This window comes from Canis aureus, chromosome 11 (genome assembly GCF_053574225.1).
Source record: "Canis aureus isolate CA01 chromosome 11, VMU_Caureus_v.1.0, whole genome shotgun sequence".
In the NCBI taxonomy this organism is placed as follows: Eukaryota; Metazoa; Chordata; class Mammalia; order Carnivora; family Canidae; genus Canis; species Canis aureus.
In genome coordinates, this window is record NC_135621.1 from 48,189,805 (window position 1) to 48,210,412 (window position 20,608).

A 20,608-nucleotide genomic window follows, 5' to 3' on the forward strand; every position below is an offset into this window, starting at 1 on the left:
TTAAAATGAGGGGCAAGGAAGATCCTGAGCAGGTTGGGAGTGGGCCCAAACCCTGACAGGTTTCTACCCCAGGACTCCTCAAGGGGAGAGAGCACTGCACACAAGCCACAGGAACCATTTAGGGGAGTGAGGGAAGGGCAAGTGAGCCCAGGTGCTGAGTGGGTGAGTGAACACAGTGGTGCAGTAGATGAGAAAAAGCCTATGAAGAGAAGATGGTGGAACATGGAGCCCCACTTGCCCATAGGGCCCCCTTGAGCCCAGGCAGTTAGAAATGTGGGAAGAGATGGCACCAGATGGAAAGTGCCTGGTGTTTACAGTGTGTGCTAGCACCCTGGGGTTGGGGCTCCACGAGAAAGTGCGCAGTCCCCAGCCTCCAGTCTTCCTTGGCAGTTACAAATCTCAGGCTGAGGTGGGGTTGGCCCAGACTTGGCTCGCTCCTCCCCACAGCAGAGCGTGGAGAAGTGGGGAGTCCCTAGGAGTGGCTCTTCCAGGGTCAAAGAAGCAACAACAGGAAGGGGGCCGTGGAGGGAAGAGAGACATGAGGGAGACATGAGGAAGCACCTTGCAGGGACCCAGCCAGCACACCCTTGCTTTGAATTCTCTGCTTCTGTCTGAGTTTCTGAGAGCAGCTGGTGAGTTTTCAGAAAAGGAAAGCAGGCTGGAGACGCACCAGGGAGATGGGTCCCAGGATCCATCCAACGTATTGTCCACCAGTCCACCTCCCTCCACCTGACATGTTCCCCATCTTCCACCCCAACATCTGCATTGCTCCTGGTGCCTCCCTCCCTGGGCACAGGTGACTCCTAGGCTTTGGCCTCCATTCCTGAGGACTTCTAACGGGGAGAGTATCCCTGTCTATGATATGAGAGCATTGGATTTAGATTAAAACTCCAAAGGGAATTGGGGAAAGGAGATTTGGTCCCCTTATCAGACCCTCTACCTGAGATCTAGAGGCCTGAGGCTGAGGTGAAGAGTGGAGAACCAGTTCCAGCCCTGTGACTCTGAGGCCCCTGTCCTCTGCCAAGGTCCTGTCCTGGTCAGGTTACAGGCACCACAGGTTCCAAGGCCAGGGAAGGGTACTCGGGGCTGAGGAAAGTCGTGGGAGGGAACCTGAGCTGAGCCAGGAGCCTGACCTGGATGGAGCAGGTAACTTAATGGGTGAAAGAGCTTGTTGTCCCAGGGGAGAGCACGGTGGGTTCTGGGTGCCCTGGGCAAGACCTGAAGGACTGCAGAAGGGGACTGCAGAGAGGAGCAGGGGTCTCCCAGGGATCCAGATGAGCTGCCCTTCCTATGGCCCGGAAAAGCATTCTGCCTAGAAGGATACTGCAGGGCTCCAGGGGCAATGTGGAAGTATGATGTCCTGAGTGGTCTCTTCACTGTCATCAGAGATCCCCTTCATCTTGGGGCACTCACTTTGAATCCTATTGACCCCAGGGCCAGATGGGCCCAAAGACATTTTTTTGGTTTTTCTTAGAACAGCTGAGGCAAGCTTGCATTTTCTTTCTTTTTTTCTTTCTTTTTTAAGATTTTATTTACTTATTTATTTTATTTTATTTTTTAAGATTTTATTTATTTATTCATAGACACACAGAGAGAGAGGCAGAGACACAGGCAGAGGGAGAAGCAGGCTCCATGCAGGGAGCCCGATGTGGGACTCGAACCCGGGTCTCCAGGATCACACCCCAGGCTGCAGGCGGTGCCAAACCGCTGCGCCACCAGGGCTGCCCAAGATTTTATTTATTGAGAGAGAAAGTGAGAGACATAGGGACCAGATCCCGCGCTGAGCAGGGAGCCCTATGCGGGATGCAGGGGGGCTCCGTCCCAGGACACTGGGATCATGACCTGAGCCAAAGGCAGACACTTAACGACTGAGCCACCCAGGTGCCCCAAGACTGCATTTTCAAAAGGAAGTTAATTAGCATTGAAAGGGAGAATTTGGAGATGGCAGAAAACATGGCTGTCCAATTTCCAAAGCAGGACTTGTGCCCTCACAATCAACCCATTCTGGCCCCTGGACTGGGCAGCCGTGTGGCCCTTGGCCTGGAGTGGAGCTGCCGCAGCCCCTGCCTATCTCCACCTGCCATCGTGCTCTTCCCTGTGCTCTGGGGATGTCGTCTGGGACACACTACTCTGGAAGGTCAAGGCCCTTCCCCTTCCCCTTCCCCTTCCCCTTCCCCTTCCCCTTCCCCTTCCTTCCCTTCCCTTCCCCTGCCACCCACTTGGCTCCTACAGATGTCCAGTTGGTTGAGCACCCTGTGCTGGCAACCTTATCCCTCTAGGTCAGAGCCAGGCCATCCTTACTCCTGCGGCTCCGTTAACCGCCAGTCCTGGGATGGGGGAGAGGGGTGCTTCTTACTCTAGTGGGCCCTCCAGCCGGACCTCCCGTAGCTTGTCCGTAGCCTTCGCCTTCCTGGAGGTCCCCCAGCGCCGGGCGGAGGGCTGGTAGGAGCTCTCGTCACTCGCTGGGCCCTGCCAGCCCTGGGAGAGGCCCAGCAGGGCCCGGGTCTGGCGGAGGAAGCTGGGGCTGGAGAAGCAGTAGAGCACAGGATCCAGGACACTGTTGAGGTAGGTGAAGGCCAGGGAGCCATGGAAGAGCTGTGTGCACACGGCCAGGGCGTGGCAGGCGCGCAGGCGGAAGGCCACCATGGAAGCCAAGCCGAAGATGACGCTGGGCAAGAAGCAGACGGTGTAGACAGCCACCACCACGGCCAGCATGCGCACGGCTCTCTGCGGGCCCGCCTGGCCACCCAGGCTGCGGCGCCAGATGGTAAGCCCGATGCTCACGATGGCAAAGAGGATGAGCGCCAGCGGCAGGAAGAATTCCAACAGGAACAGTGCCTGGTGCCAGCGGACTGAGGCCGAGGGCTTTGCTCCCAGTCGGTAACTGAGGCAGGAGTGGTCGGTGTAGGCGGCCAGGAGCAGGTGCCCGTTGAGGAGCAGGATGCTCCCCCAGAGCCCCGCGGCCACCTTGGCGGCAGCCCACACGGACACCTGGCTCAGCACGTGGTGGGGCCACACCACCTTCAGGTAGCGGTTGAGGGCGATGGCCGTGAGGAAGACCACGCTGGCCGAGCGGTTGGTGGACAGCATGAAGAGGTTGAGCTTGCAGATGGTGGCTCCGAAGCGCCAGTGCTCGTGCAGGAAGTAGTAGTCCACGCGCAGGGGCAGGTTGATGATCAGGAGAAAGTCAGCAACGACCAGGCTGACCAGGAACACCGTGTTGGAAGTCCAGGGCCGCGTGTGGAAGCAGAAGATGAAGAGAGCCAAGCTGTTGCCCAGCAGGCCCAGGACAAACTCCACACCCAGGATTGGCGCCAGGAAGGCAGACACCATGTGGGAGGAGGCTGGGAGGCAGGAACCCAAGGCCTCTCCGGGGGCCCCCAAGTCTGTGGTGAAGGCAGAAGGAGTTGAAGACAGGAGGGGAGGGAGGGAGGGGGGGAGGGAGGCAGGGAGAGTGGAGGGAGGGAGGGAAAGGAGGGGAGAGGAAGAGCTCAGGTTATGAGATTCCATGGGCTGCTCGGGCCATGGACCTGAGAGAAGCTTCCAGGCTTCCTACCCTGCGTCTCGTTCAGGGCAAAGTGGAATGATGCTATCAGCTGGCCACCACAATGACTCAATATCCTGGGGTTTTCATCAGCATCTTTGCAGCCACTGAGAAACACCCAGCATTTCTGTTTACAGGCAAAGGGGAACACCTTCAGCCCTCCTTCCCCTCTTCCTGCCCCCACCACTGAGTGACCTGGCCAGAGAGGTTGCTGAAGGGGGGTGGGGGGAGTCTGTGCTGCCCCTGGCAGAGGAGGAGAACAGGGCTCAGCAGGGGTGAAACAGAGGCCCAGGGAGACCCTGAGGTGGGAGGGAGGCCCAGCTGGGGTGAGGTGGGGAAGAGTGTCTGCAGCCCTGAGGGGTCACACATTTGCTTGCCTGGAGGCTGGAGCTGGTCCTGGCCACCCATAGCTCTCGGCATCACGCAGGCTGCCCTATACTCCCTTACTTACCCCCATCATATGGACAGACTGAGCGGCTGCCTCCCTGCCCGCACCAGCCCCGGCAGCAGGGAGTGTGGAGCCAACAGGACATCGTCCCAGTCCAGCCGACACGGGGACCGTGGTGCTCACGGCCTCGTGGAATAAGCCTGTTGGCGGCCCGTCAGCCTGCTGTAGTTACTCCCAGATCCCCGGTGGCCTGAAGTCCATGTGCACCACGAAAGGCCTCCACCCGTGGAGGGCTCCCCTGCCAGTTTCTACTGACCTGGGACCAGGGGCTTCTCCCCCAGACAGAACAATCCTGAGAGCCTCTGAAATGCCCCGTCCACCGTCCGCTCCACCTATCCCCACCCGCCCTTCGCTACAGACAGGGCAGTAGAGGCCAGGGCTGTCTTCAGACAAGACGCAAGTCCTGCTGTCCACTGCGAGGCGTTCTCAGGAGCCCATGGGGCCGCAGGCTCCCGACGACCTGGGACAGCACCAAGGGAGGCTGCAGTTCCAGGCTGTAGGACCTGACAAGACCCGCCTCGCCAGCTGGGCTTTAGGCACAGGGACTGTTGGCCTCTTTCCCTCTCAGAGCCTCTGGGCCTCTCCTCCGTCCTGGACTCCCGTCGGGCCGAGGCTGAGGGAGACAGACTGGGACAGGCTGTGACCACGAGGTGTAGGGTGGTGAGACCACCAACCTGAGCTCTGAATGCAGACAGGCCTTGTTTGGAAAACAGCTGCTTGTTTCCTAAACCTCTTAGGGAATTCTCTAGCACAGAGCTAATGTTCAGAAAAACAGCAGATCTAATTTTCATTATTTTCTCAGGTTAGGTCTGCCCTGGGCACGAGGGACAATCTTGTCTTGTCATGGCTGCCTGGCCCCGTGCAGGGACCTCCCTGGGACATTCCCGTGTCCTCGGCTCCTGCAGCCCTAGTTCTCAACAGCCTCTGCCTTCACGTCCTGGGCTGCGGGAATCTGGGGCACCTTGCAGGGTTTCTGGATTAGGAGAGGAATGCCTTAGGGGTGGAGAGGTGGGTGCAGCCCCTGACACCCCTTAGGAGGAAAGCCCTTTCAGAAAGCCAGGTTCCCATCTGCCCTCCAGTGGAGCAAATCAAAACAGTGAGCTGCCAGGCTGCAGTGGGGGAAGGCAGGGTGTAGATCCCACCGTTTCCAGAGGAAGCTTTGACTCTAACCGGGGACCTACCCATCCAGATCCAGCTTCCATTACTCGCACATGTGACCCCTTCTGGATTTCTCCCTGAAGTCCCAGGAAACCGAGCTCTGATCTCCACTGTAGGCTCCAGGTTTTGTCTCTACCCACTGCTGCCTCTGGGGCTCCCAGCACTCCTGGACTCCGAAGTGTGCCCAGGAGCCATCTGAGTCTTTGGACACGGCGCCTGTACCTAGCAGGGGAGCAGACATCCGCCCTGCTGCCAGCTTTGGTTATCATGATCTTCATGTGCTAACATGGGTTAACTCAGGGGTGGGGTGGATCCTGTGTTTTTAAGTATTTTTGTTTTCTAAAAAAAAAAAAAAAAAAAAAAAGTATTTTTGTTTTCTGCAATTAATACACATCACTTTTTGCTGGGAAGAAAACCTAACAGGTGCTATATTTAAAAGTCATATAAGGGCAGCCTGGGTGGCTCAGCGGTTTGGTGCTGCCTTCGGCCTAGGGCATGATCCTGGTGACCCAGGATGGAGTCCTGCATCGGGCTCCCTGCATGGAGCCTGCTTCCCCCTCTGCCTGTGTCCTTGCCTCTCTCTCTGTCTCTCATGAATAAATAAAAAAATAATAAAATAAAATAAAATAAAATAAAATAAAATAAAATAAAATAAAATAAAATAAAATAAAATAAAATAAATAAAAGTCACATAAAAAGGGCACCTGAGTGGCTCAGTGGTTGAGCATCTCCCTTTGGCCCAAGGCGTGACCCCGGGGTCCTGGGATCTCCCACATCGGGCTCCCCGCATGGAGCCTGCTTCTCCCTCTGCTAGTATCTCTGCCTCTCTCTCTGTCTCTCATGAATAAGTAAAACCTCTAAAAAAATAAAAGTCACATAAAAAGAATAAATGGGAAAGATCAAGAGGTAGAGGGACGCTATGAGCTGTGCCCCCAGGACATGCACAGGAGTCTGAATGGATGGGCCACACACACAGTGAAGGGAGCCCCCGTTACAAGTAGAGACACCCAATAACAGATGGTCCACATGTCTACATTGACGTGGTGCCCCTGACACACACACACACACACACACACACACACACAGAGTCACAGGAGCACATGGGGTCTGCCATTGATATGCATGCAGATGTACAGGTGTTTGTCCACCAGGAAGCCTTTATTGGGGGCCTTCTCGGTGGCAGGCAAATGCTGCGCTGAGCCTGTGGGGACAGAGGGATGAAGAGCAGCCCAGCCTCTCGGCTGAGAGGACCAGAGGAGGGTGGATGGTGATGCCCAGGGCTCAGCGCTGGGGACACTGAGTGGCTCAGCAGCAGTATGTGCAGAAGCAGAGAGGGTAGGGGAGTGATGGGGGGGACACTGTGGCTGCTTCAGGGCCACACCAGGAGGATCAGCCCAGGGGCTTCTTGCGCGTGGGGTCCTGGGTCACAGCCAGGGCCACAGAGCCTCGCCCTCGCTCCCAGGCATACCTGCGGAGACACAGGTGGGCAGGGGTCAGACAGGTGGGCCCTGAGGATCCCAGGGAAAGGAGGGTGGTCCCACAGCCAGGGGAGAGAGAGGGTCCTTCTGTGCACTCACGCGTTCCCGGCTGGCACCAGAAGGCTGTCATCTGGGGCCAGGCTCAGATGCTGTTCCCCCATCGTCACCATAGAGGAGCCCTCCTGGGAAAGAGGAACAGGAGAGTAGGAATGAAGGCTGTTAGACCTCAACACCTGTCCAGGTGTCCCTGAATCTTGACAAGGAGGCCCTGGGAACCAAATCAGGCTCTGGGAATCCAAGGCCCAGGAGCAGCCTGGGGCTTGTGGGCAGGAGGACATGCCACCCTCTCCCAGGGGTCCCACTTGCCAACTGCCACAGCCACACATCCACGTCCTGTCCTGGGTGTTTGCTGCTGCCCTGTCCATGGACGATCACCTGGTAGGAAGTGACATACATCTTTCTGGTGCTTCAGCCCCACACTGGAGATGGCCTTGACCCTGGCGCCCAGACACCAGGCCCATAGAACCAGGCACAAAAAAAAAAAAAAAAAAAAAGAACCAGGCACAGCCTAATCTTCATGTGTAGATTGAATCAAGACCAGGACTTGGAGAGGAAAGCTGCCAGGCTGCAGGCCTCCCTGCCACTCCCATGATGAGCAGTGCTGCCTGCCTGCCATCCAGGACCACGCATGCCTGCCCTACACGCACATGCACATCGGATTGCTCTGCTCCCATCACTACAACTGCTGACCCGACCCATATGAAGGCATGACTGCCAGGGGCACACTCAGGACACAGGCACTTGTGTGTGCATGGCTTAGTGTGGCCTCATGTATCACAGACACACATAGTTTCCCAAAGAGTGCCCACCTGCCTTCTTCCATGAGATTCTGGCCTGAGGAGGAGGAGGGAGATGAGAGGGGATGAGCCGCCTTGATCTGCATCAGCCTGGCAGTAGTGTGCGGGCGGCGCTCCTGCTGGCCCAGAGTGGGACTCAGTAGGTATCTGTTCGCGTAAACTGAAGCAGGTGGGAGCAGGTGTGTGCAAGAGGCAGACGGCAGGACCCCAAGGCCAGCTCGGGGCTGAATGCCATGGCCGTGAAGGGCTGCGAGGGGCTTCGTGGTGTGCACCCGCTTTCACCACCCTGTGTAAGCTCGGGTGTCTACAGGCCAGGCCTTTCAGGGCAGGTGTGTACCCCGTGAGCATCCCTCCGGGAGGGCGTCTCATTCAAACTGCAAGGGATGTGCAGTGGCAAATAGTAAAGCGCAAGCAAGCCCAGGAGAACCGTCGGAACCTGTCAGGACCTGGGCACTGCCTGCTACTCCTGCCATCCAGCAGTGGTGCCTGCTGCCCCCACTCGCCTGCCCTGGCTCCTGCCCACCTCAGCTACTTGCAGTGCCAGGCTATTTCAAGCTTCCATGCCTTTACTCATGCTGCTCTCTTACCTGGAATGTTCTCTCAGCCTCCTTTTCTTCCTTTTGCAAATCCCTATTATTTGCTTTAAAACGCAACTTATACATCACCTCCTCTAGGAAGTCTTCCCTGACTTCCCTCTCAGTCTCGGTTCCTCCTTTATTATCCTATGGCTTTCTGAAGCTTCTCTTACCAAATAACATGCCACATGATTGTGGTAATTGTTGATTAACTTGTCTATTTATCAGACCATATACTCTTTGAGGCAGTGACTCTTATTTTCCTACCAAAGCCTGGAAGATACTAGGCATTCAATAAATGTTGAATGAAAGAAGGCCAACTTTGTAGGGTGGGTCTCTCTCTGTGCACCTCTCTACCCAACCTTCACCCCCAGGCACCTCTCTTCCTTCTGGTTCCCCAGGCTAAGATTGGCCAAAAGTTCAGGAATTCCTAGTAGAAGGATAACTCTAGACTCCCAGGAATTGGTCAGTGGAGGGGGGAACCCCCTACTCTGAAGGCAAAGAAAGCCTGCTCGAGACCACATAGCCTCCACACATAGCAAAGCCATCACTTTCTGAGTCAGAGGAAACAGGAAGGCCTCTGCTGGTGACACAACCTCTGAAACTGTGTGTGTGTGTGCTCCTGCGTGTATGTGTGAGTGATTAGTTCCCATTTCTTAGGGCTGCTGGGTTGATGCCCTGGGTGGCCCAGGGCTTAATTACCTGTGTCTCATAGTTGTCCCCAAACAGGCTGAGGGGTGTGCCTGCCTGCAGCTGTCTGCGGTGGCCATCCAGCCAGGCTTCCAAGGACATGGGCTCCATGACAGATCGTGTGCTCAGGGGGAATGGTGGTTCCTTGAGCAGCTGGTCTGCACCCACAGCATAGGCTGCGTCAGTGGCCTCTGGCCCAGCCCACCCAGAGCCCCAGCAGACCCAAAGGACCCAGTTCTGAATCACCAGGATGGGCTCTGGATCCAGCTCAAGCATCAAGCAGCCACGTGGGGGATGCTCTTTGGTATCATTATCTCATACCTTGAGTACTAGGCAAGGTACTCAAAAGGAGACTGGTACCTTGGGCCAAGACCCATGCTATTCTGGGAAAGCAGAGTAGAGGGAGGGGGAAAGGAGGTTTCCAGGGAGCTCACCAGGGATGGGTTTTCCTGTTTTGTGCTGCTCAGAGCTGAAGAACCTGCAGGGAGAGATGGGGAGGAGGACCAGTGGCCAGTGTTCCCGAATGAGTGGCCAGAGAGACACACAGGGACACGCACACTCATACACTCTTAGGTACAGGAGCCCACACACTCATGGGGCCCTACACAGCTCCATGTAGGTCCACCATCCCCCCACTCCAGCCCCATGGAGCAGTCCCCTGTCCTCTCACCCTAGGAGGGGCATGCTCCCCTCCCTCATCCCAAGCCCCAGTGTGGGTGGTACTGCCACAGAGCACTGCTGGGATGGGTCTGCCCCCCACCCAGCCAGGGCAGGGGGCATCAGAGAGCAAGCAGAGGGGCTGGACTGGAGGCTCACTCCTGGATGATGGGGGCCAGCTGTGTGCCAAGATCCTCGCAGTAGAACCACTTCTCAAACAGGACATCCATGGTGTCTCCAACGTAGTACCTGCCGAAGCAAAGGACAGGCCACCCAGCTCCCCACCTGGGTAGCCTCAAGTGGAAGTCTGGACCCTGGCTAGCCCCGCAGAGCTGGCTGCCTGCTTCACCCTGTTAGCATAAGCTAGTGGCCAATGCTTGCTCACCCCCACCTGGCTCTCCCAGAAGCACTGTAGGCCCCAAAGTAGGGGGGCTATTATCAACCCCATATGCATTCCTGGTTCCCCAAACTTGACCATTTACAAAGTGGATAGAACTCTGAGGTTCAGAGAAGCTGGGTAATTTGGCAGGGATTCCACAGCTTGGAAGTGATGGGAGTAGGACAGACCCAAGACAGTCTTAGAAACACAGACATCAGTAATGATGGTCTTCGTTTCCCCAAAGAGGAAGCTGAAGCTGAGCCTGAATATAGGGCCTGTGGCTGGATGCTCCGCCTGCCTGCTGGAGCTCTAGATCAGAGGGCAAGGAATCTTACAGAATCCGCATGCAGAAGATAGCCCCAGATGACAGATTCTGTTCCTTTAGGGGTCATGGGTGCCTTCAATAATTGGAACAAAGTGCTAGGGCCTCTCCTCTGGATGAAAGCCCATGTGCATGTACACATAGCCTCCAGGAGACTCTCGGAAGCTCACCCAAGCCCCAGCCTGGCTCAGGGAGTTCCTCTGCTGGCAGATGGGGGCCGTGCCTCAGGCCCCTGGGGTGTGCAGCACTCCTGTTGACTGAATGTCAGCTCCCAGGGCCAGGCCCGCTTCATCTTTTTCAACTCCTCCCCTCAAAAAAGAAGTGGTCTTGCTAATGGGACGTAGTTTACAGACATATAGCTCATGTTAAGTTCTATCCAGGGATGGAGCTGGCCACCAGAAAGCTTGCCTTCAGAGTGGCATTTTAATGCTGAGTCCCTGGCTTTTATTGAAGGTCAAAAGCAGCCAGGGACTCCTAGCTGGCTGTCACTGGAGTGTGTGACTTTTGATCTCTGGGTTGTGGGTTCAAGCCCCACACTGGGTGTAAAGATCACTTAAAAATAAAGTCTTAAAAAAAAAAAAAGGTCAAAAGCAGCCAATGAAATTCATTATTGAATTTGCTGTAAAAATGTTATTGAGGACAGGGGTGGGGCCTGGGTGGCTCAGTCAGTTGAGCAACTGACTCCTGATTTTGGCTCAGGTCATGATCTCGAGGTTGAGATCAAGCCCTGCATTTGGCTCTGTACTCAGCGTGGAGTCTGTTTCTCTCTTCCCCTCCCTCTGCCTCTCTCCCCCACGTGTACGTGTGCACACTCTCTCTCTATTAAGAAATGAATGAATGAATGAATGAATAAATAAATAAATATCTTTTTAAAAATGTTATTGAGGATAGTGTCCACTCTGTCACTAAAGACTCCTTTCATAAAGCCCCATGTGAAAGATTTATTTTGGAATTGGGCACCAGACATCTGTTTCTACAACAGTAGGTTAGTTTACCATGGTGTTTTTGAAAAACACCGAATTGTATAAGAAATCCTCATGAGTTTTTTAAGGAAAAAAAAAAAAAAAGCAAAATTCAACCCTGTGCTTGCTAACACTGCAGTGCTGCAAGATATGGATAGAAAAGAGGCAAGGGATCCCTGGGTGGCGCAGTGGTTTAGCGCCTGCCTTAGGCCCAGGGCGCAATCCTGGAGACCCGGGATCGAATCTCACATCGGGCTCCCGGTGCATGGAGCCTGCTTCTCCCTCTGCCTGTGTCTCTGCGCCTCTCTCTCTCTGTGTGTATGTGTGACTATTATAAATAAATAAAAATTTAAAAAAAGAAAAGAGGCAAGATGGAGGTTAACAGCTTTGTTAGGTTGAACTGGTAAGATGACGGGTTTTTTTTTGTTTGTTTACCCTTTATTATTGTTCATTTTGTTTTATTGAGGTATCATTCACCTTCCACAGCATTGTCCCTCTTCCTAACAGTTTTAACCTTGTTTATTTGCTTTCTTTTACTTTTCCTGATTTCAAGATGGAATGTGCATGGCTTTGGTGATTAGAAAGAAGGCAAGTGTTAAAAAATATCCATCATGGAACTGGAGGGTATTATGCTGAGTGAAGTAAGCCAGTCGGAGAAGGACAAACATTATATGTTCTCATTAATTTGGGGAATATAAATAATAGTGAAAGGGAATATAAGGGAAGGGGGAAGAAATGTGTGGGAAATAGCAGAAAGGGAGACAGAACATAAAGACTGCTAACTCTGGGAAACGAACTAGGGGTGGTAGAAGGGGAGGAGGGCGGGGGGTGGGAGTGAATGGGTGACGGGCACTGGGGGTTATTCTGTATGTTAGTAAATTGAACACCAATAAAAAATAAATTAAAAAAAATATCCATCATAACGGGAGATCGGGGGCAAAGGATTCTGATCTCAGGAACTTGGCGAGAAATTTTAATTTTCTTAATTTAAAAAAAATACAAAAAATAGTTTAGCTTTTGGGAAAATCCGTGTCCCTTGGAGCCACAGGCTGCATCAGATAATAAGTGGGTGACTGACTGGAACCCACTGGGAACTCAGCTCTGGAAAGAGTGCCCCTGCTAACCCACACTGATGCTCACCCATACTCCTATCTAGATTGTCCTGATCCTGACTCCCCATTTCCCTACAATGCCAGCTCTGCTGCTTTCTAGCAAACTCAACATCTCTGTGCACAGTCTTCCTATCTGTAGAGATGACAGCAGTGCCTGCCCCTCAGGATCCCTGTGTGGGTTAGATGGATAGATGCACTGGAAGCATCTACCTGGTACCCTAGCCAGTGTCATACTCATGTTAGTGTTGTATGTGGAATGATCTGGGTTAGAGGAACAAGCTGAGGGCCTCCTGGCAGAGACTGAATAAGCCCTGGGGTCGGAGGCTGGGAGGAGCCGCAGGGTTCCCGGCTCCCAGGCCAGGGGGGTCTGGCTTTGGCGACCCCCCAGCACAACTCCCTGCAGACCTCGGTGCAGGAAGCCCAGGTTCTGGTCCCAGCCAGAAGGCCTTCAGGCTGAGTGGGCTTCCAGGGAGTCACAGAGGACATGCCTCCTGACCGCCGTCATCAAATCCATGCCACCGCCGCCCCTAACCCGTCCCCGTTAGCCGGCAACCACGGGATGTGCCCGGCCTCCCACCCTGTCCGTGGCCAGCCAGTGCTTCCTCGGGTCTATCTGGGGCCTACTGCTTGCCCCTGTCTCTGCCCCAGGCCCCCCAGACAAGGCGCGTTTACCTGAGCCCATCCAGCTCCGTTTCCAGCCGCCTGCGTTCAATGACCAGTCCCACGGTGTCAGCAAACCTCTGTGGAGAGTGGGGTACGCCAGCCGGCAGGAGGAATATCTGCAGGGGTGGGGACAGGGCTGCGACCCCCTCCAGACACCTTGGTGCCCGCAGCGTCCTGGCCTCCCCGGCCCACCCCGGGGTCCAGCAGCCCAGCCCGCCTCTCTGCTGGCCTCGAGCCCGGAGCGGGAGGGGACGCCAGGGTGCCAGGATGGCCAGTTCACAGGAGGACACAGTCCACACAAAGCCAGCGCGAGTGGACAGCAGGTCCCCGCTCCCGGGTCCTTCACCTCCCAGCAGGAGGCCCGGCCTCACCTCCCCCTGCCGAATGGTCACATCCCGGTGTTGCCCGCGCTCCAGGACTCGGAGAACCATGTCGCCTTCGAGCTGGTAAAACACCTGGGGGACAGGACAGTGGGACAGGCTCAGGCCCTGCGCCCTCCCTCTCCCTCTTCCATGTCCTGGGCCTGAATTCTGACCCCGAAACCGAGAAACTTCCCGAAGGCCTTTATGAGCACTTCTGTCACTCGGGCTCCGAGACCCCAGCCTCCCCTGTCACATGCTACAGGCTGGAGTGCTGGGGACACACAGGATCACATCTTGACACGCGAGTGATGACCGGAGTACCCAGGACATAACGCTTGGTACCTGGTGAGGGGGCAGGAGGCTGGCTGAGATGCCCGCTGGGAAATTCAGCGAGGCCCTCCGTCCGGTAGGGACAAACGCCCCTGGGCCCCAGGGGCTGGGCGAGCACCCTCCTCTACATTATCAGAGGGCAAAGGTTTGCAACAGCCTCTAAAGGTATTAGTAGCCCCATTCTGTAGAAAATTAACAAACAAACAAAAACCCCACCGAGGCTCAGAGTGAAACAACTTGCCCAAGGTCACACAGTTAGTCCTGGAGCTGCACTTGGGACTGGAGTCTGGTGTAGCTCAGGAGCATGTGCTGGCTCCTCTGGCCACCGTGAAGCCCCCGCCGGGGCAGGGCGGGGTCTGTCCAAATGCCTTTGGAGGTGGGCTGCGTAAACGGCTGACCCTGGGAGCGGGCTGGGTGGGGACCGCGGGGCCGGCAGTGCTGGCCTCCTGCTCTCTCCCTGGGGATCCCCATACGTTTTTCCTATTCCATCCTAAATTCCTAAATAATGTGTTTACTGAGATCACCCCACGGCACTGGCAGGAGGCAGACACACCGTCTCTCCACCAGTCACACACCGCATGGGTGTTCCAAGCTCCAGCCAAATAGCTGAAGGGGTGTTATTAATAATAATCATTATTATTAACCTCTAAGGAGTTAGAGGTTCTTGTCACAGTTACCTACTAGGAGAAATCAAGCCAAGCTCCGGGAAACTAGAGAAATGTGGCTTTACGGTCTGCCACGAGGGGCAAGCTGACACAACCCCTGTGAAGGGCAATGTGGCAACTGGCAGGAAGAACTTCCTGCGCTCCCACCCCGTGGGGTGGCCTGAGGGGCTTCTAGGGAGGCAGGCCCGTCAGTGCTGAAATCAGGCAAGTCCAGGGCAAACCGGGACAACTGGCCACCTTGCACTCTTGACCTTGCGTTTCTGTCTCTGGGAAGGCGGCTGCAGCGAACCAGAGATGCACCTGCCTCCTGGAGTGGAGGCGTATGTGGCTGTTTGATCTCAGTGCATCAGCTAAATGCACAGACCGCAGGGTCGCCTGGCCCTCAGCTCAGCCAGGGCCCCATGTACCCCTCGTCAATTCAGTTAGTCTTTCTGCGCCTCCAATTCCTCCCCTATAAAATGACAGTATCTAATTAGAATGTTGCTGTGATGTCAGCCTGGGACATTGAGCAGCGTGTACCTGGCACATAGCACTCAATAAACCTCTAGCTATTAATATTAGCGATGGCAGGAGTAGCAACAGTAATGCTAACAATAGAGGAAATGCCACTATTTTATGATTGAGTCCAAATGCAGAACATTAGGTAGCTATTAAAACTACATTTTTGAGTGACTTAATAAAATGGAAAAATGGGAAATGCTAAATTCATGTTAAAGCAAGATTCAAAACCATGACCCTGCAGGATTCTAATTATGCAGGGATACGTGTACAAATGCGGACAGTGTTCACAGTGGGTCTCCTGAGTGTTAGTATTATGAATACAATGTCTTTTCTATTATGAATACATTTGTTTTTTCTTTATTTTGCCTGTTTTCTACAATAGACAATATTTACTTTTATTATTTAAAAAAAAAAAACCCAGGCAAGTTATTTAAAACAAATAAAAAAACCTATTAAGCACAATTCTGTGATAATCATGCTCCACCCCACTAGTTGGGAGAAAGCCATCTGTGCTGGGGGGCAGGGAGGGCAGGGAGGAGGTCCTTCCATGGATGAAGGGAAAGGGCCTAGAGAGTTCTAAGGAGAGGACCATAGCTCGTAGGCCCTGCAAATATCAGGGACAGCTGGGATGAAAGTGGGATCTGGAGTGATGATGTGGGCCAGATGCAAGCCCTTTCTAGGCAGGCTGCAAGGTGTCAGCAGCCCTCAAGAAAAAAAAAAAAACACACAGACAGGAAGTGGTGTCTTGTCTCTCTGCCCAGAGGCATTTCCTATGATGAGAGACAGGCCCAGCCTGGAGCAGAGGTGCGTTTCCTGAACAGCAGAGCATTCCCAACAGTCATGGGTCAACCAAAAGGAATTATGTTCCATTTGGGAGTAAATGATGTTTGGGGCCTGGGGCTGGTCAGAAGACTCACCAAACCAGCTCAGGCGGATGTTAAATGGAATCTGGCCTCCAAGGCCTTGCACACGGGGTCCAGAGAGTCAGTGTGTATGAAGCACTCTGACTGCCCCAGGCCCCAGGCCCCAGGCCCAGTGCATATGCTTACTCTGTACATATTGAATCCTTCTACCAGGCAGGAGCCAGTGTCCCCATGCGCTGCAAGGAAACAGGCTCAGAGAGGTGGCATGATGTGACCTGCCTGAGATCACATGGCAGGAAGAGGTCGAGCCTTCAGCCCAGGTCTGGTGGACTCCCTGCCCAGGTCTACTTGCATCTGTGCACCCCAAGAGAAGGAGGTAAATGGGGTATGTGTGGTGGGTGAAGCTGGGGAACCTGGAGGGCTGTTGTAGAAGCTTGAGCTCAACGAGGAGGAAAATCTGGGTCAGTGATGCCTTTTGTCTCCCCAGCGGGGAGCCTGGACAGCTATTGCACAGCCCGGGACCGGCAGACACAGAGAGGATGCTGACCCCCAGCTCTGCAGCCTCCCAGGGCCTGTGGCTGGTACTCTCTCCGACCTCAGGATGAAAACAAGCCATCACACACCCACTTCTAGCTAAATTCCTCCCAGCCACCTGGGTGTCCCTCCTGAGAGGGGCCACCCACTCAGGCCAGCCCTCATGTCAGCCACTTAGCTGAGCCACTGTTTGGCTTGGGCCCCTCAGTGCATCCATCCACACCACCAGAGCAGCTGGGGGAGATCCTACAGGGGGGCATGGGGCAGAGGTGGTAGGGACCAAGGGAAGGCAAGAGGGGATGAGATGAGAAAGGTGGGCACTGATACCAGGGCTAACAAAGCAGAAGCCTCTGGAAGGCAAGTTGAAAGGCCTCAGGCTAATGGAGGCAAGCAGAGAAACCTTGCAACCAGCCTTGTCTAAACATGGCACTGTGGCCATTCCCAATCCAACCCTGTCTTCTGTCCACAGCTTTGGATTTTCCTGCTGATTTTTTGCCACAGAGGGAAACGGTCTCCTGTGAGGTGTGGCAAGAAGCAGGTGTCTGGGAGGCAGCTCCCTGCTGGCCCAGGGTCCTCACTAACCCTGCCCACCTCCCCCACCACTAGGTGCTCTGTAAATATTTGTTGAGTGAGTGATTCTCCTGTGCTCCCTCCAGTCCCTGGCTGTGTCTGAGAGGCCAGGGATTGGGGGTGGAGGCTGGTGACCAAACCGGACTCTGGACCTTGAACCCCTGCGTCAGGGCCCCCTGAAGATGGGTGTCAGTACCCTACTGATCTTTTGTCACCAGAGATCCTGAAAGCTGGAAACCCACCTGTGTCCCTCCTTATGGGGGTCTTTTTCTTTTAATTTTACTTTTGTTTATTTGCCTTGGGGTAGGTAGATAGTACAGAAACACAGTTCACAATTCAAGGTACAAAAGGGTATTTAGCACAAATTCCCCCCACTCATCCTACTCCTCTGTCAAATAGTGTCTTGGGTCCTCTAGATACCGAGGGGGCCTCCCAGCCCCAACTCTTTCCAGAGAACTCATCTCCTGGGACCCGAGTGGAGCACCCAGGTCCCTGTCAGTATTTGGGTCTCATTTTGGAGGCCAATCTTACATGTTCAGATTTGAGGAGGAGGAGACCAGGGCACCTCATCTGGCACATGGATGGCCAGGGGGCGATGCCCAGCAGTGAGACCCTCCCTCTCAGACCTATAGAGCCAGGGCTCTTTCCTGGGGCTCCCCCAGCAGTGCTAGAGGGCGGAGCTGTCACTGTATGCCCACAACTTCCAGGCAGCAGTTCTGCCCTGGGATTTCAGTGGTGTCCCTTCATCCATCAGCCATTGGACCACCCCCTCTCCTGTCCACGGGCTCCAGCTCTTGCTTGGCAAGTGTCTCCTCCCCCAGGGCTCTTAAAGAAGTGGGAAGTACCAGGCTTACCTCCTCACCCTCCTCAATGTGGTAGTCCTTCCTGATGTTGGGGCCTCCAATGAACATGACTTTGAGTTGCTTCTGGTGCCTGCAATGAATGAGGGGGAAGAGGTCCCGAAGCAGCTCAGGGGACAGGACAGGAGGTGTCCAGGGGCCTGTGGGTGGCCTGGAAGGAAGCTGGGTACCCCTGGGAGAGGTGACAGGGCTGTTTCTGTGTTATTGTCCCTATAGGCTCTGACATTTGTCCCCCCCATCTCAGTATAGCTGTGCGTATCTAAGACTCTGTGTGCGCGTGTGTGTGAGAGAGACTGTATGTATACCTGTGTCTTTCTGCATCTTGTCTCACTGTATTTGTGTGTGTGTCCCCAATATCCTCTAACCTAGTACAGAGGAGCAGTGTGGTGGTGGATCAACCCCTTCATCAGCCAGGATCCCTGGCCTCGTTCAAGATCTCTAATTACAGGCCAAGGAGTTTGATCTTGGCCTAAAGTGTGCCAGGGAGCCTAGGAAAGTTTTTATTGTTTTGTTTTATTTAAGTAATCTCTACACCCAATGTGGGGCTCGAACTCATGACCCCGAGATCAAGAGTTGCATGCGCTTTCAACTGAGCCAGCCAGGTGCCTCAGAAATTTTTTTTTTTAAGTCAACTTTACTGGGATATAATTTAGGCACGTACGGAAAGTTCTGGAATGAGCCCACTCAAGATCTACTTCAGCCAATCATCTAGAGTACCTCAGCCAGATCCTGTCCCTCCTCTGCTCAAACCGCTCCCCAGCAGTCTCATATGACTCCCCCAACCCCAAATTCATCTGTTGAAGTCCTATGCCCAGGACCTTAGAATGTGACCTTATTTGGAAATAGGATCACTGCAGATTTAACTGGTGAAGCCACAGTGAGGTCACACTGGAATTGGCTAGGCCTCTAGTCCTTATCGAAAGGGGAAATTTAGACACAGACACGCTGACAGGGAGAGTGCCCTGTGAAGATGAGGATGGAGATCGGGGTGCTGCAGCAGAGGCCAAGGATGGCCAAGACTGCCACCAAGCCACCAGGAGCCAGGAGAGGCCTGGGGCAGACTCTCCCTGACAGCCCTAGCCAACCCGGCGTGTGCATTTGGGGGCATGGCTCTGTTCCACCTGGTGGCCCATTGTGCCTGCCTGCCTCCACTCCTTGTCTGTTGTAAGTATTGGCTGCCTCCTCTCACCCGAACGTCAGTGCTACAAGGAAGTGACTGTCAGTTTGTTTTCTACTGCGTCTCCAGTGTCCAGAACAGTGCCTGGCAAGTACTGAGCTCAGGGAACACGTGCTGAAGGAATAAAGGCTGGGCCTGCATTTTGTGCCTGTTAATACTGGGGCTAGGCTGGAGGCCTGGGGCGGGGGCCTGGAGGCAGGGGCAACACCCAGGGTGAAGGTGACAAGGGTGGAACCAGAGTGGTATCTGGAGGGCTAGGGAGGAGCAAGGGGCACGAGACTCGGTTGGGGCGCCGTGGGGGACCGAGAACCAGGCTGCACAGGGATGAAGTGGAGGAAAGGGGTGAGGGCCCCAACAGTGGTAGAAGTCGCGAGGCCCCGGGGTGGGAGGGGGACGCTGGCTGCGAGCCCATGATAGTGCTGTGCTGCGCTGAGAGGGAGAGTGTGGACTTTGGAGTCAAGTTCTTCTAGGGGCTGGAATCTGGACCCGGCCCCTACTAGCTGAGGGACACTGGGGGAGTCACGTATTAGAATCCCACCTCACGGAGCTGGTGTGAGGACTAGGTGAGTGGTGAGAGCACCCGGCATGGCCTCTGTTTTGCCAAGGTGTGCAAATGCCGCTGTGTGGTTTGGGGTGCCACACCATTGGGAATGTTGGGCAGACAGGGCAGTGTGAGCCTGGAGCTGGGGAGCACACCAGGCCCCGCCATAGGTGTGAGGGCAGGGGAGGGAGGTGAAGCGGCCACGGGGAAGGTCTGCTGGAGAAAGACTGCAGCTGAGCACCACCTGCCCTGCTGGGTGCTGTGGGCCGAGGTGAGCCCGCGCCTGCTGCGAGAGCATGCCCGCCTCCAGGGACAGGCCTGGGGAGAGCACGGGATGCAGATTCTCCCGCAGGAGCTGATCCTCTGACTTCACCCTCTGCCCGCAGGTTCTAGGGCAGTTCTGAGGCAATGGAAAAACCACCCTCCCCAAACTTCTGAGAGTCCCTGGGGGGTTGCAGAGCTATTTCTAAGCCCTGGGGACAGGGGCGGTGGCCTGCCATCTGCATCTCATCTACTCCCAGTCACCCAGCCATCATCGGAAGCCAAGGTCACAATCCCCAGGGCAGAGTCGTCCGAAAGAGGAACAGATGAAGGTGGTGGAACCGGAACGGCCTGCCCTCCCCCTCCTCCGAAGGCACGAGAGGATGGTCGGCCCTTTCCGCGGGCTTGGGGGGCTGGAGGGTGAGGGCGGAGGGGGGTGGGCAGAGGGCCGGGGGCGGCCGGCGAGCCTGGGACTCACAGGAGCTTGTTGCAGACCGGGGGCAGGAAGGAGGCCCGGTTCTCCTCCACCCAAGTCTTCACCCTCACGGGACGCGCCATGGCAGCCCGGGAGCCGCGGCCGCAGCGGGTGCCCAGGCGGGTGTCGCAGGGGTGCGCTCCGCCCAGCCGCCCACTAGCCGCCCGGGGGCCGAAGGGCAGGGCGATTCCCCCTCCCCGGCCGCCCCCGTGACCTGGCGGGGGCCCTTCCCGGACTTCGGCCCCGGCCCGCCCGCCCCGCGCCCCCGCGCCCCCCCGGGGCCCCTGCCCAGCCTGGCGGCCTCCGCGCGAGGGAAGCGGGGCGCGGGGGGGGGGGGTGTCGGGGGGCCCTGCTTCCCGCCGGGCCGGGGCTCCCTGGATCGCGGTCGTGCGCCGTCCCCTGTCCCCAGGCTTAGCGCCCGGACCCCGCGGGGGCCCCGAAGACCGACCGTGATGGGAGGAAGGCGGGTTTGGAGCCCCGAGCCCCCGGGACGGGAGCGCGGCCGGGATGGAAGCCTCGGCGTCCCCACCCGAGAACCCGGAATGTCTGCGCAGCCACGCCGGGGTTGCACAGCGGCCCCCACGGCCCCCACGGCCCCGACGGCCGCAGCCCCGTGCGCCCCGG

General features: G+C 55.7%; 2 protein-coding genes across 2 annotated transcripts; both read right to left on the reverse strand.

Moving 5' to 3' along the window:
• Nucleotides 1-1,554: 1,554 nt before the first annotated feature.
• OXER1 (oxoeicosanoid receptor 1) lies at nt 1,555-5,485 on the reverse strand. Its single transcript, XM_077913214.1, has one exon. It carries the CDS (start codon nt 3,508-3,510, stop codon nt 2,353-2,355), a length of 1,158 nt encoding a protein of 385 aa, XP_077769340.1. The 5' UTR covers nt 3,511-5,485; the 3' UTR covers nt 1,555-2,352.
• A 796-nt stretch (nt 5,486-6,281) lies between these two features.
• Nucleotides 6,282-20,161, reverse strand: HAAO (3-hydroxyanthranilate 3,4-dioxygenase). The gene is made up of 10 exons (XM_077915210.1): nt 19,988-20,161; nt 17,525-17,603; nt 13,217-13,300; nt 12,855-12,961; nt 9,567-9,656; nt 9,185-9,228; nt 8,763-8,908; nt 6,995-7,063; nt 6,728-6,810; nt 6,282-6,618 (listed from the first exon to the last, which is right to left on the reverse strand). The coding sequence occupies exons 1-10, from the start codon at nt 20,065-20,067 to the stop codon at nt 6,540-6,542; spliced, it is 861 nt and encodes a 286-aa protein (XP_077771336.1). The 5' UTR covers nt 20,068-20,161; the 3' UTR covers nt 6,282-6,539.
• Nucleotides 20,162-20,608: the final 447 nt, after the last annotated feature.

Bases quoted from the DNA above. Each gene is read 5' to 3' on its own strand.
- OXER1 (XM_077913214.1), bottom strand. From the start codon at position 3,510: ATGGAATCTCATAACCTGAGCTCTTCCTCTCCCCTCCTTTCCCTCCCT.
- HAAO (XM_077915210.1), bottom strand. From the start codon at position 20,067: ATGGCGCGTCCCGTGAGGGTGAAGACTTGGGTGGAGGAGAACCGGGCC. The intron at 9,229-9,566 runs GTGAGCCTCCAG...CTCTCCCTGCAG, and splicing joins CTGGCCCCCATCATCCAGGA to GTTCTTCAGCTCTGAGCAGC. The intron at 7,064-8,762 runs GTAATTAAGCCC...ACTTCCTACCAG, and splicing joins GGGACAACTATGAGACACAG to GTGATCGTCCATGGACAGGG.